At 41.9% G+C, this 15,937-nt stretch overlaps 1 protein-coding gene across 1 annotated transcript in view; it reads right to left on the bottom strand.

The window, feature by feature from the left end:
* Window positions 1-2,004: 2,004 nt before the first annotated feature.
* LOC148501246 (uncharacterized) overlaps window positions 2,005-15,937 on the bottom strand; it is a 40,260-nt gene continuing 26,327 nt past the window's right edge. The window contains exon 8 of the mRNA XM_088450755.1: window positions 2,005-2,258. Coding sequence (XP_088306881.1) covers window positions 2,161-2,258 — 98 coding nt within the window. The 3' untranslated portion in view covers window positions 2,005-2,160. The remainder of the gene's footprint in view (window positions 2,259-15,937) is intronic.

Genomic DNA, 15,937 nt, shown 5'->3' with positions numbered 1-15,937 from the left:
ACCAGCTGCTGCATTTCCCACCCTAGGCTTATACTCGAGTCAATAAGTTTTCCCAGTTTTTTGTGGTAAAAGTAGGTACCTCGGCTTATATTCAGGTCGATTTATACTGGAGTATATACAGGTAATCTGTGGTTACCATGAACTTCTTCCTGCATTATGCTGACTGATTTCCACATCTATCCAAACCACCACAACACGGCCCCTTACCTGTATACATATCTATATTTTGTCTTCCTTTTTATTCCCCACCGTATGTTATACTCCTGCTAATTGCACATCTTGCCCACTGTAACTTATATTGTGCTTTCCAGATGGCGGCCTCGGCGGGTACTATTATGGGCCGGATGAACAACATGTGGAACTATTTATACAGTGTGTATCCGGTTAGACACTTTTCTTGTATCTGTATATGTCTTAGTTCCATGTAGTGCTTACCTCACACATTGTACTGCTTACCTCACACATTGTACTGCTTACCTCACACATTGTACTGCTTACCTCACACATTGTACTGCTTACCTCACACATTGTACTGCTTACCTCACACATTGTACTGCTTACCTCACACATTGTACTGCTTACCTCACACATTGTAACCTATAGTGCGCCCAAGATGGCTGCTTTGCCTGTTACTCTCGTGTGTAGGGAGAACAATGCATGGATCTGATGATATTGTAAGGCTCCTGCATCTCATTTTAGTTTTCTATAGCTTCCCCATTATGTATCACCTCTTCCAGGCATCGGCTATTCTGCCCGATGTAGTGCGCCCAAGATGGCTGCCTTGCCTGGTATTTTTGTGGGTAGGACAAATAATCCTTGAAATTATCCAAACTGGATGCATCAACCCTGTATTACGTTCATTGTTTTCTGTATTCCTTCCAATCCAAACCTCTGTATAATGTTCATGATTTCTGCGCCTCGAGTCCTATTGGAGAAAAGCGCTGTATAGATAAATTATTATTATTGTGAATACAGATATATTTTTGGGATGTAGTCAGGATGCCGGAGGTCGAAATTCTGACACCAGAATCCCGACACTGAAATCCCGGCATGGGACTAAAGATAGGCGTCTAAATACCGATGTCTATCATTAGCCCCACGTCAAAATCGCGACGCCCGGCATACTGAAAGCAGGTTAGCTGGGCGTCGCGACGCGTTAGCTGTGGGGGGGAGGGTTAAGTTTAGGCACTTCCGTGGGGGGCTTAGCGTTAGGCACCCCCCAGGAGGATTAGGTTTAGGCTAGGGGAAGGGGGGGTTAGGCACCACCAGGGGGATATTAGGGTTAGGCACCCCCCCGGGAGGGTTAGGTTTAGGGTGCGGGGAGGGGGGTTAGGGTTAGGCACCACAGGGGGGACCTAGAGGTAGGCACCACCCCCCGAGTCTTAGAGTTAGGCACCCCCAAGGGAGGGTTAGGGTTTGGGGGGAGAGGGGAGGGTTAAAGATACTTACTAGCCGGCGTCGGGATTGTGATATCTCGGCCTTCCAGGTTCGGGATTTGAACCAATGGCTTTTAAGCCGTCTGTATTTCATACCTAACCCATATATTTATTTGTCGTTCTGACTGATTGTTCTCTTTATTCTTCCTCATTCATCTCCCGAAAGTTGAAAAAACACCTGTGTAATATGTGTAACAAGCAGAGTCCTGTGAATCGCCCTCACACCCTACATTCACCATCATATGGGTGTAACAACTTTTCCGGGGACACCCCACCAATGTTATTCTACACTTGGAGGACATAAATGAGACTTTAGCAAAGAACAATTTATACGGAGACATCACCTGCTGCTGTCACCTCTGTACTGAGTAATTAATAGCAGGCCGGACAGATCAATTGATGTCTTCCCTGTGTGTTAATTATATTGGGGCTACAGTACAACTGCTTATGGCTGTGTGCGTAGTGTATATTGCTTGAATTCATGGATGCTCAGAAAGTGAACACACGCAGTAGTGTATAGGAAAAGATGCTTTTATTGTAATCCAATGTACAGTATGGGAAGCCGGCGTATCCATCTGCAGCAATCATTATCTTGGGGCATAACGTCTTACACGGTATGGTGTCATGTGACTAGGGCCGTGTAATCCCTACATAGAGACATGGGGTCACTTCAGCTGTGTACAGGGAGAAAACTGTATATAATAGCCAGGGATTACAGCGTTCTTTACACATTGCAAGCGAATCCTAACATTGCACCACAAGTGATGAAAAATAATGCGGCAATCATATATCTCACAGCTCCACCATAGGCAGAAGGTTGCTCTGAAAAGTAGAGAAAGACATTAACGTTATGATACTGGTTTGATAATAAATGATACGTGATTATCTTGTATTTTAATAAAACACACTGTCCAGAGCATTGTTGTTACCTAGGAGTACGCAAGAGAAAACACACAGACCCGTGAAACCTAAGACATTTGTGTATTTCTTCCTCTACCAGGACTTCTGCATGTACAATTGTTATCTTACACCTTCCAGCTCTCAGCAAATGAATGGACAGACACAGCATTATGCAGGACACATTTTTAGGGTGGGGTCGGCCAATTTTTGGCAGTCCCAGGCTCCACAATTTCTGATGGCAGCCCTGCCAACGGCTCCCGTATTACATGTATTTCCCAGCAGGCAGTGCGGATGCAGAATTTTGTGAGAGTCTGAATCAGGCCTGGGGGTATATTTAGGATGCAACAAAAGATGAAAGAGGGGTAGTATAGAGGTGCACTAATCGAGTAATTTATAATAAATTCCTAAAAATTAACTTTTATTAATTATATTAAAATGTTATATAATCCCTCTGAAGATTCGTGGACGGCGAAGTATTAAAAATAAAGATTGAAGAAAGAAATAAGAATTAAAATGATATGCCAAGGGTCGTGTCACTTGTTAGGGCAGATTCTCCTGTCTACAAGTCAATATCTATGTCTGCAGACAGAGTTTATGCATTTGTGTTGTGAGATCTCTTTTAAATGTACATGTGGCTCAAAAAATATTAAATATTGTACTGTCCAAATTCCTTGTTGACTTATTTATTTATATCTCATTGACAACAAACACAATGATAACTCTATGCTACCAGTGAATGTCATATGCAGTTACTAGCACATCTCTCCTGGATAGATAACAGCAACTTAGCTCCTATCTAGATGATTTCCTTGATAAAGCCGCAGGCGAAATGCGCATCGGGTCTATGCCAAGGGCCCCGTTCACTATATGCAATGATATCATGCCGATTATGGTTTAAATAATTTATGCATGTTGGGCAGCAAACTCTGAGGCTCAAATGTTACATTGTTTCATGTTTTATGTCTAAAACACAATGATAAGCACCAATATGATCGGTGGCATCCATGAGCACTGATGTAATGTGCGGTGGCAGTGCATATGTTTGTCTGATGTCAATAAATGTGATTAGAATAAAGTAATGAATGCGGAGAAATCCTCTTAAAAATGTGGCATACAGGAACATTTATATAATATGCTCTGGGAAAATATATGTATATTATCTAGAGTTAATAAACGCGACTGTCCTACCACTTGAAGTAAACAGTGGGGAACCAGTGACGTATAAATATAACTAAGCAGTTTAACAGCACTGAATTAATCACTGTGCCATTCTGTTGTCAATTAATGTGATTATAATTAACTGACTGTGAAATTCTCTTAAATAACTGAGGCATCTAGGAGCTTTGTAGTAATATGCTCTGGAGACATATATACTATATATTGTTTAAAAGCTAATAAATATGATTAGTGCACAATTTTAATTAATGAGTGGTGAACTTGTGATTAATAAACATATTCAAGCGGTCTATTAAACATCCTATTAATTACTGTGCCAGCATAGGCTCTAGCAGTCTCTGTTCTAAAAGCTAATAAACATGATTAACGCATTATTTCAAAGAGTGGTGAATCAGTGATTCAAGCAGTTTAATAAACATCTAATTAATTACTATACCAATAAAGGCATATGTTAGATATGAAATAATCGATATCGGTCTATACTTCCTGAGTGAGAAGATGATGCTTGACACCATCTGTGTTAATCTATATCCCCTGGCTATATAATAACAGGCATAGAATGATACTGTAGTACCATATTTATGTGTACTGATGTAATGTACTCTGATTAATTACGTATTAATATACCTAAACAGTCTTACAGCACTAAAACAATTAATGTGCAAATAAAGGTATATGTCATATAAGGAATAATTTATATCTGATCATATTCCCTGATGGGAAGGTGACGCTTGTTATAACTTGTGTCAGCATATTTTTTCTGTTTAATTAATAACAGGTAACAGACAATAATAATAGATCAGATATATTCCTTCCAACACTCAGAGTACAGTGGAGATAGACTGATACATTAGTTGCCAATATTGCAGAATCAGATTGCAACATTTTTGGATACATCTAGATAGGAGCTAAGTTGCTGTTATCTATCCAGGAGAGATGTGCTAGTAACTGCATATGACATTCACTGGTAGCATAGAGTTATCACTGTGTTTGTTGTCAATGAGATATAAATAAATAAGTCAACAAGGAATTTGGACAGTACAATATTTAATATTTTTTGAGCCACATGTACATTTAAAAGAGATCTCACAACACAAATGCATAAACTCTGTCTGCAGACATAGATATTGACTTGTAGACAGGAGAATCTGCCCTAACAAGTGACACGACCCTTGGCATATCATTTTAATTCTTATTTCTTTCTTCAATCTTTATTTTTAATACTTCGCCGTCCACGAATCTTCAGAGGGATTATATAACATTTTAATATAATTAATAAAAGTAAATTTTTAGGAATTTATTATAAATTACTCGATTAGTGCACCTCTATACTACCCCTCTTTCATCTTTTGTTGCATCCATAATCAATGGTAGTAGGTAGCACACCTCCTTGATACATGAAGTATTAAGATAGAATATCTATCCATATTGTATTTTCAAGGTGGTTATTGAGTGGAGTCTGTGCGGTGTTATAAAAATCTTTTTCACTGGGGGTATATTTACTAAGCTGCAGGTTTTTATGAAGTGGAGAAGTTACCCATAGCAACCAATCAGACATTTTATATTTTATAAATATTTTTGTGAAAAAAAATATGCCAAGAGGTATCTACCCCTCACTCCTCCCCATTGGTCCCCATTGCACAGTTAGGGGTACATTTACTAAAGTGAGAGTTTTTAGAAATGAGTTTTAGAAGTGATGTTGCCCATAGCAACCAATCAGATTCTACTTAACATTTAACTAGCACCTTCTAGAAGATAATAGCTAGAATCTGATTGGTTGCTATGGGCAACATCACTTCTAAAACTCACTTCTAAAAGCTCTCACTTTAGTAAATTGGGATGCAATCGGGAAACCGACTGTCTTAATCCCGACAGCCGGCTTCCCGATTGCTTTATCCCGGCATGGGATAAATGACCGGCGTCAATATCTAGACGCCTGTCATTTACCCGATGCCGGGAGACCGGTGCCCGGCATCCCGATCGAAGGGATGCCGGGAGCCACCAGCGGACAACCGCGGGGGGGAGGGTTAGGTTTAGGGCACCCAGGGGGGACTTAGGGTTAGGCACCCCCCTGGGAGGGTAAGGGTTAGGCTAGGGGGAGGGAGGGTTAGGGTTAGGCACCCCCCCGGGAAGGTTAGGGTTAGGCTAGGGGGAGGGAGGGTTAGGGTTAGGCACCCCCCCGGGAAGGTTAGGGTTAGGCTAGTTGGAGGGAGGGTTAGGCACCCCCCTGGGGTCTTAGGTTTAGGCAGCGGGGAAGGGGGAGGTTAGGGTAAGGCACTTAGAGGGGGGATTAGAGTTCGGAACTTGGGGGGAGGTTAGAGTTAGGCACCCCTAAGGAGGGTTAGGGTTAGGGGGTTAGGTTAGGTTAGTAGATAATTACCTATCCACGATCGGGATTTCCAGCGCTGTCGGGCTTCCGCTGCCAGGATCTCTGCTTTTGTCAGCCAGGCGCTGACGGGATTCGAACTGTCGGCTACAGGGCCGGCAGTATTTCATACTGATTCCAGTAAATTTACCCTTTATAATACACTCGACCCCCTCAGTGGAAATAATTGCCACAGTGGCATTGGTCCTCACCCACCAGTGGTAATTGGACTTCCACATTATATTACCCCCAACCCCTATGTCTGCAGAAACCCATTGAAGAATAGGAAAAAGTGGCAACAAACTCCCTTTGGGTCTTAATCAAGACCCCCCCTCACAGATTTACCCCCATCCCTGTCGTTAACCCCCCTTGCACCAACATGCAGAGCACAACAGGGGTCAGCGGGGGACTGATTGCATCATTCCTCCTGCTGATGTCTGCACTCTGAGGGCCTGATTCAGCAAGGATCGCAGTTGCTAAGACGCACGCTATCGGGCGATTGTTGTGCACTGCGAATGTATCCCAGTGCCTGTGCATGCGCGAACTAGCAATTGCGTTCTATGAATTCCTATTACCCAAAATGTTGCTAATTAGCGTAGGCATATGAAATAATCGCTTTCCAGACTTTGAGTGTGGTTCCAAAGCACACAAGTTATTATTCACATGAAAAGCATTTCGTTACACGCTGTGATCTAAATATAATTAGAGCAAAGGTTATACATAAACAAGCTACAGTCGATACATTACGCAAGCGCACCAGTCCCAGTTACAGTCATCAATCCAGAGGTCTGTGGTCATCCAAGAGAATGGCTACTAACTGGGAGCTGGACAACAGATCATGATAACAACAATGTAGACAGACATAGGGCCTGATTCAGAGCCGTTCGCTATTTGTGGTCGTTCGTTCAAAAACAAGGGGTGGCTATTCAAATGATCCGTTCGCAAATTGCAGTCTGTTCCCACCTCTAAGTCTGAACAAGCGAGCAAAACATACGCTCGTTTATTTGATAAAAACTCCCCCTGGCCGCACGCACCATACGTCATGTCCGCTATTTATTAGATTAATCGAGTACATCGTACAGCGTATGAACTGCTCGCTATTCTTGTGGTTGGTGTTTTCAACCGCTATTTTGCGAGCAGTTCTGAGTTAAAAAAAAACAAGTGACGTGGTCAATGACGCTGCTGTATTAAATATGCACTCCCTTAAAACGCCCGTTTTGACCTTTAAGCACGCCTGCGTTCGGATCTCCACTCCCCGTTTTCAAGCACCTTCCCCTGTTACCACCCACATACGCCTCATTCTGTCACTCAAAATAGCAGGCCCTCGCTATATTGCGTACCAACGATTTTCGGCCGCACTGACTGGTTCGCGCATGCGTACTAAAAACCATACGCATGCGCAGATGTGCGAACATCGCTCGGAACGAGCGTACTGCCGCTTGCGAGTGGCTCTGAATGAGGGCCATAATTCCATTGGATCTTGCTCTTGGTCTCTGTAGTACGCTGTAGTTCATAGGACAGTTCACTAGAGGTATGTCCCAGTTCTCCAGATTACATTGTTGTTCTTTAATTGATTTAAATTAGATAGAGACACTACATTACAGTGTATACATTCTAACCAATAATTTCCTATATTACATAACCATCGAACGCAAGATGCGGCTCCCTCGCTGATAGGTTCAGATATCTGGAAATAAACAGTGTGTCAGTTTAGTACCAAACATGCCATGTTTATCATATTGTATACCATAAATATTAAATACATGCATTTTACATCATAATTAATAACTTTAGTATAAACCATAATGTGCAGGAACCTTTTATGAGTGCATGTATATTTATGATTATATGTAAGTATGTGTTGTGTGTCTTCATGCAGCGTGAAAGGTGCGCTGTGTGTTTCTATTTATAATTGCAACTGTATATATATGTGTGCACGCATTGTGGATACCCATGTGATCGTTTAAGTGTATATATATATATATATATATATATATATACATATATATACATACATGTACATACATATTAATGATTCTGAATTAGAACCTCTATATACCCCTGCCTATACCTTCTAATGTCCTTCCTATAAACCTCTAAGGATGACGCTATTTTGCGTATGCAGTCATACAGTAAATAAAGACTCCAGACTTTAAACCTGTGGTTCCAAAACACAAAGTGATATTTCAAGTAAAAGTACAGTCAGTTACACGCTATGATCTAAGTACAATTTAGCGCAAAGAATTATACAGACCCAAGTACAGTATACATACGCAACATTTCTGGACCAGATGTAGGCATCAGCAAGAAACCCCCGTCAATCAGCATTCAGCAAGAAGACTAAAAACCCAGGGTCAGATCACACATATTTATACCCCCCAGAAATAGACAACACAATAGAGAAGTTTATTGCTAATACAATTGGTCCCAAAGGGGAGTGCATATGTTACAAAGCATCTAACAGGTTGATTCAAATAGACACAGTCCAGCCTCTAACAATTGGTGGTCTCTGGTTTCCCGCCTCATGCAAACATTCACAGAAATAAATTTTGCTGCTTTAAATCTCTTCGGTTCGTAAGTCGAGAATGCATGTTGCGATCTTCACACCGATGATACCGGAATGCTGTTGAAAGAATGCAGATCAGTATAATACCAGACATGACATACTTATCATGTATTAAACCTTAAATGAACATACTTGAATCCTATACCTTAAAGCTTATGAAACCTTTTATGTGAATATGTAATGTGTGAGTATTTGGGGTTTGATATAAAGATGCTAGTTAACTTGGGGCAGATGCGTGCGCATGAAGCTAATAAACAGCGTTTTCATACAGAATCTTATGCATTCGCTAATATGCGACTAGTTAACAGCGCAATTGTGTGTATTAATGTGTGTATGAGAAATGGTGAAAGATGCAATCGCATGATGCTAATAGTAATATCGCCATATGTACTTAAGTGTGAGTTTATCTAAAATGGCGCTTGGGCGGCCATTCGCAAAATGGCGTCTTGCGATCTCATTTTCTAAAATTGTGTCTTGCGGCCAGTCACAAGATGGCGTCTTTACAATCTAATTTTAAGATGATCTTGTCTCAGCCAATTATCCAGCTTCGACAGTCCACCCTTTGATAGCGAATAACATGCTATCACAATCTGATTTTAAAAGTTAGGCTTACATTTATATATTATTTAGTGTTATTATGGGATGGCACAAGGTGGTTCTTAATCCATCAATAATGTGTCTCTGAGTTGGGACATAAAACTACTATTATATGCACACCGCGGATCTTGGAAGATCATGTGAAAGGTGTGGGGTTACACCAGTCTTATAAAGGCAGTCTTGAGGGGAAATTGAGACTTTACATTATCTTGAGGTGTTTCAAAAATAACATTTCAATAATGTTCTATGCATGTCTAAATACAATACATTAAATGATGGTATTTCCTAGTTCAGGGTTGTAATGCAGTTCTATATTTACCTCGGTATTCATATTGTCAATACTGACCACCATCATAATTTTGTTCTTTCGTTTTACTCTATTTTTACATTTTCCACACTTCAACACAATAGGAACACACCGGACACATATGCCAATTATTATGATGACAATCAGTATAAGGATCAAGAATTTGCCTATGCTGGCGATTACTTCCTGGACCCATTCCCCTAGACCTGAGTACCATTTCACTGAGTTCAGCCATGAAACCCATCCTTCTATGTTTTCCCCTACTTCAGCCACTGAAGCATTATGGTTCTTACAAAACTCCCATTTTAGCTGCAAAATTTCATCCATCTTCCGGTCTATCACCCCCTTGGGGTCGCTGGTGTCATTGGTGACATAAGTGCAACATTTTATTCCAAATTGGGTGGCCAAAGTTACACAGTACCCTCCAGTAACAGCAGTTAAATAATTTAACACTAGCCTGTGTTGCACCAGTTCTTTCTTATATGCTTGCAATTCTCTCCCTGTATATCTGAATGTGTCATCGTACATCTCGGTGATATTATCTATCAATTTAGCAAGTTCCTGAATATATCAAAAATTTAATGTACCCCGAGCGATCCTGGTGGGATCCAGTGTGACTAAAACTTGGAAGCCAATTGTCTTACTAATTAACTGAGTGGCTTTATGCACATCACCAGGTATCATATTTCATTTGTCTCTGTGTTCATATTGCGTGTGAAGGTATGGTGATGGTGTGTTTTTATGGATACCAAGCATTTCAACATGTGTGAGGGTCATAACTTCTGGGACTACTTTTCCCAGGTAACACAAACCTTCGGAACTCGGGGAGAGCCACTTATATGCCTTTCTTCCACATATAAAATACACATTATCGGGGAGAACATAAGGAATGGTATGCATCATTATCATTAAACACATTTCCCTTGCAAACAACCCTATCTCAGGCTCTTCCATCTGGTATATGCAAGTTTCTGGTTGTATTATCTTAGCACAATAACCATCTGGTACCTTACCAATAATTTCTATGGTGGAACACAATGTATACCGGTACCTAAAATGTTTTCCACTAGATTTAATTGAATGTAACATTATGATTTACGGATTCATCAGCTCTCTGTGAAAAGGTCATTGTCTGATTATTCCCTGTCACTTCCCAACTCCCGGGTTTATTGGGGTTGGTTATGTTCAAACACAAAAGTGATCTATCTACTTGGAATTGATAGAGTTTAAAATGAGGTGGTTTGGATGAGAGGAATTTTCCATCCAATGTTTTCCCTTTTTGCAATTCTAAAATTTCCGTGAAATTCAGCGGAAATGGCACCAATCCTACATTATGCTGTCCCTGTGGCACATGTGAACACACCCAGCAATCAGTTTGATTTAATACTTTGCCTACCATGCTATGATAATCCTCTAAAGGATACCCACCCCAGTACAGGTTATTTTTAGGCTGGCACCGTTGGATTCAGTTCTCATCAACTAGGGACCCACAAAGCTCACAAATACAGGAATCTTCAGGCGATAAACTTCCACACTGTCCCCGAGTATCCGGAATAACAGCTCTCTTAACAATAACAGTACTAAGATTGGTCAGACACTCCCCTGATTGGCATAGCACTCCTCCTGACTCCACTCCATCAGCACTGCCATCAGCTCCCATCTCCTCAATCGGTCTCCCGTCACAGAAACCGGATATCCCAGAACCAACCAGAATGGTGAACACTCTAAAAGAGAATATGAGAATGAACACAGCAGGCCCGTCCATTGCCACAACAAGATCTGCAAATTTATTTTATTTCAGGTATCTCACTATGACCTTTTCAATCCTCCCGGAACAAGCTCACGATCGACAGGTCCACGCTATCAGCCAAGTCTCCGACTTGGTTCTCCACCGGTTGATTTTCCTTTTGCAGTGAGTGGAATGGACCCAGCTATCTCTCTCAGGCACCTTCAAAGATGTAGTACTTGTCAGCAGCACCTGGTACGGACCCTCCCATCGATCAGTCAAACAACCTGAATGCAAGAAATTTCTGATCATAACATATTCTCCTGGTTCAACATCATGACAGTTAGTTTCAGGCATATCATTGGACAACAATTTCAGTTTCTGCTGTTGCTGCTTTAACTGTTTACTCATTGATATAAGATACCTTACAGTTACCTCGTTGTTACCTTTCAAGTCTTCCTGTGGGCTTATAATCAAATGAGGTTGTCTACCGAACAGTATTTCAAAGGGCGACAGATTTAGAGGGGATCTGGGAGTGGTCCTTATACTATGCAGGACCAACAGTAACGCTTCTGGCCATCCTAGTCCAGTTTCTGCCATGATTTTACTTAACTTATTTTTAATAGTCCCATTCATCCTCTCTACCTTGGCACTGGCTTGCGGTCAGTAGGGGGTGTGAAGTCGGCTATTAATACCCATCAGTTTACACATATTTTGAAAAACATCACCTGTGAAATGAGTACCCCTGTCACTTTCGATGATTTTAGGGATATTGTATCTGCATACAAATTCCTGTACTATTTTCTTGGCAGTAAATGCAGCAGTATTAGTGGCCGCTGGGTATGCCTCAACCCAATTAGAAAATACGTCTGTGCACACTAATACATACTTGAGATTCCTGCAGGGTGGTAATTGGATGAAATCAATTTGTATCACCTGGAAAGGTCCATCAGTCGGTGGAATGTGGGATGGTCGGTAGGGATCGCTTTCCCTATGTTCTTCCTCAAGCAGGTCAGACAGGACATTGCTATCTTTTCTGCTTGTGAAGAAAAACCTGGTGCGCACCAGTATGCTCTCACCAACTTGCACATACCTTGCTTTCCCAGATGAGTCAGACCGTGTGCTGCCTCAGCCAGGCTGGGGTAATATGCCTTGGGGGCTACTGGTTTACCTTGTCCGTCCCTCCAGAGCCCGAAGGACTCTTGCCCACATCCCTTGGACTTCCACATGGATTTTTCCTGAATTGAACACAAATTTTGCATCTCAATTAATTTCATCATATCAGTTGTTTGGAAAGACATAATTTTTTCAGTTGGAGAAAACATTTTTAACCCTGCTGCCCATTTTGCAGCTTCATTGGCTCTGTTGTTGCCCAGTGACACCGGGTCATCCTCACATGTATGGGCTTTACACTTAATTACTGCCACCACTTTGGGCAGTTGAATTGCTTCTAAAAGATGTTTTATATGTCGTGAATGTGCAACTGGTGTGCCTGCTGCTGTCATAAAATTTCTCAGACGCCATAGAGCCCCGAAATCGCGCACCACCCCGAACACGTACCTCGAGTCAGTGTAATTGTTAGCAGACTTGCCTGCTGCCAGTTAACACGCTCTAGTTAGTGCTACTAACTCTGCCACATGGGCTGAGTGAGGAGTACCAAGAGGTTTAGCTTCTATGATGTCTGTGTCATTTACAACAGCATAACCTGTACATAATTCACCTGTATCAGTTTGTCTATGACAACTCCCATCCGTGTAAAAAGTCACATCTACATTCTCTAAAGGTGTGTCATGTATGTCAGGTCTAGTAGTAAAGGTCTGATTCAGATATTCTATACAATCATGTGCATCATTATGTCCGCTGAACTCACCTCCTTCCACCCTTTGTACATCATGTTGTACATATGGTAAATACGTTGCTGGGTTCAGCGTGCTGCAATGTTTAACAGTGATGTTCACAGGTGCGATTAGAGCTAGTTCAAAATTGGTAAACCTAGCCGAAGAGACGTGTCTGGTTTGGGCAGAGTTCAGCAGAGCAGATACAGCATGGGGAGTATAGACAATCATGTCATGACCCAATACTACATCTTCACTTTTACTCACCAATAGAGCGGTAGCTGCTACACTTCTCAAACAGGTGGGGAGTGATCTTGCCACAGTGTCCAATTGGGCACTGTAGTATGCTACGGGCCTACTGGCATCACCATGTTTTTGTGTGAGGACACCTGCAGCACAACCCTCGGCTTCCGTGCAATACAAATCAAAAGGTTTTTCATAATCAGGTATTCCCAATGCAGGTGCTTTTGTCAGACTATCCTTAAGATTAAGGAAAGCCTGCTCTGATTCCTCTGTGTGTATGACACGATCGGGCTTTGAGGAAGAGACTAATTCCTGTAAAGGCAAGACCAAAATAGAAAAACCTGGGATCCACATTCTACAGTATCCACACATTCCCAAGAAGGTACGGATTTGCTGGTGGTTCTGCGGCAGTGTCATGTTCTGTATGGCCTGGATTCTATTATTTGTGAGATGTCGTAACCCTGAGTTAGGCAGTGTCCCAAATATTTTACTCTGGATTGGCACAGCTGTAGTTTGTCTTTAGCCACCTTGTGTCCTGTATGCGAGAGATGAAGCAACAAAAGTTTAGTATCATTCAAACATGACATAAACAAATCAGAACATAGCAATAAATCATCCACATATTGAATTAGAACAGATCCATTGGCAGGTTGAAAGGATTGTAAACAGTCGTGCAAGGCCTGGGAGAAGATACTGGGGCTGTCTATGAAACCTTGGGGTAACCGTGTCCATGTATATTGTACACCTCTGTATGTAAATGCAAATAAATACTGACAGTCAGGGTGGAGAGGCACAGAGAAGAAAGCAGAACAGAGGTCAATGACAGTAAAATGGGTTGCGGTTGCATTTGGGGAGATCTGCATCAGGATGACAGCTGGATTTGGCACTATGGGGAATTGGCTCTCTACTACCTTATTAACACCTTTAAGGTCTTGTACCAGCCTATAAGCCCTCCCACCACTCTTCTTCACCGGAAAGATGGGACTGTTGGCTACACTAGCTGTACGAACTAAAATTCCCTGTTGCAATAATCGCTCAATTATTGGAAAAACCCCTAATTCTACCTTCTGTTTTAGTGGGTACTGGGGAACTTTTGGAGCTTGCCTACCGCTTTTTAAATATACCATTACAGGGCTTACGTTTGCCATTAATCCAGTGTCCTGTCCATCCTTAGTCCAAAGGGAATCTGGAATTTGGGACAGCATTTGATCTACCTGAGATGGATTTTCATTTAAACTTGTAGAGCAATACATTATCCTTTGGGGAGTGTCCAACATATCCCGCACCTCGTGCACAACTCTCTCTGGGATATCTAGAAATACACCATCAGGGGTGCAATATATGACACATCCCATCTTACATAACAAATCTCTTCCCAGCAGGTTAGTAGGAGTCGCAGCAGCCAGAAGGAAAGAATGCCTGGTATGCAGAGGCCCAATAGTAACCTCTGTGGATTTTGTTAAAGGATAACGTTCCACTTTACCTGTTACACCCATTGTTGGTACTGTCTCGTTAGTCACCTGTAAATTAACGGGAGATTTCATCACTGACTTGGTCGCCCCTGTGTCTACAAGAAACGGATATTCACTACCAGCTACATCAACCATCATGACCGGTTCTTCTCTAGTACTTCCCGTTAACCTGACTATCTGTAGACTACAGGTGTGACCTGACCCCTAGCGCTGGCTACCATTCTCCAATAAAGCATTAACGGCCACAATTGGAGCTGGTGCTTGCTGGGTATTTGCTGGTCTCTGTGCATATCCCTTATGGAGATATGCAGGTTTTCCCTGATTGGGGGGTCCTACCCTTTTTACTCTGCAGTTTCTAAATAAATGTCCTCTCTGGTTACAATTAAAACATGTTCGTGGATCAAATGAAGACATGGGTTGTTGTGAGGTTTGAGCAGGGGGAAAAGGTGATGGATATGGGTGGGGATATGGAGGATAAGGGTATTGTGGGAGGTATGAAGTTTGTGAGTAGTATGGGACCTGTGGTTGTGTAGGGTTAGTGGAATAGAGCTGTGTTTGCTGTTGTGTCGGGTTAGTGAGGGAATATAACTGTTCAGGTGTAAGTGTGTGTGCAGATGCAAGTGTGTCTGTTGCCTGTGATGTTACAGTCATTCCTTCCAGAGCTTGGATAGTGACAGCCATTAGTTTTTCGCTCTGGGTCTCTCTCTCCTTTGAGATGTTTTTATCATGTTCTATGGCAGATTCTATGAGTGTATCTATTGTGACTCCCCTCCAGCCTGGTTGTGAGGTCTGAACCCGGGTATTTAAATTCTCTTTAAGACCGTCCATGAGTACCGTGACTATCATTCCCCTGTGGTGAGTGCTATCTTTAATATCTTCTAACCCAGTGTACTGGGTGATAGCCTGCAGAGCCCGGTCGCAATAATCTTCTGCAGATTCACTCTCCTTTTGCTTAATGGTGAAAATTTGGTTCCAGTTGACTACTACTGGAAAATATATACCCAATTGAGTTATAATGCGGGAAATGTTACCTTGGTTTACTTGGTCTGTTAAGGGAATGTCACCATCCAATACACAATCCGTGATAAATTTCGTCACGTCGGTATTGCGTGATAGACAGGCCCTTAACACCACACGCCAATCTTTATTAGTTGGCTCATGAGAACTACCCAAATTCCTCAAAAATCTTTGACATTTGGCTAGTTCCTTTTTGGGATCGGGGAAATCATTTATGATGGAATTTAGTTCTGCTCTTGTCCAAGGACAATGGATTACCACTTCCCTCGTGGGCACTACACCGTTCGCATCTGCATT

The sequence above is a fragment of the Taudactylus pleione genome, unplaced genomic scaffold (assembly GCF_031769625.1).
Source record: "Taudactylus pleione unplaced genomic scaffold, aTauple2 ptg000523l, whole genome shotgun sequence".
Classification (NCBI taxonomy): Eukaryota; Metazoa; Chordata; class Amphibia; order Anura; family Myobatrachidae; genus Taudactylus; species Taudactylus pleione.
This window is presented reverse-complemented; position numbering and strand designations above follow the sequence as displayed.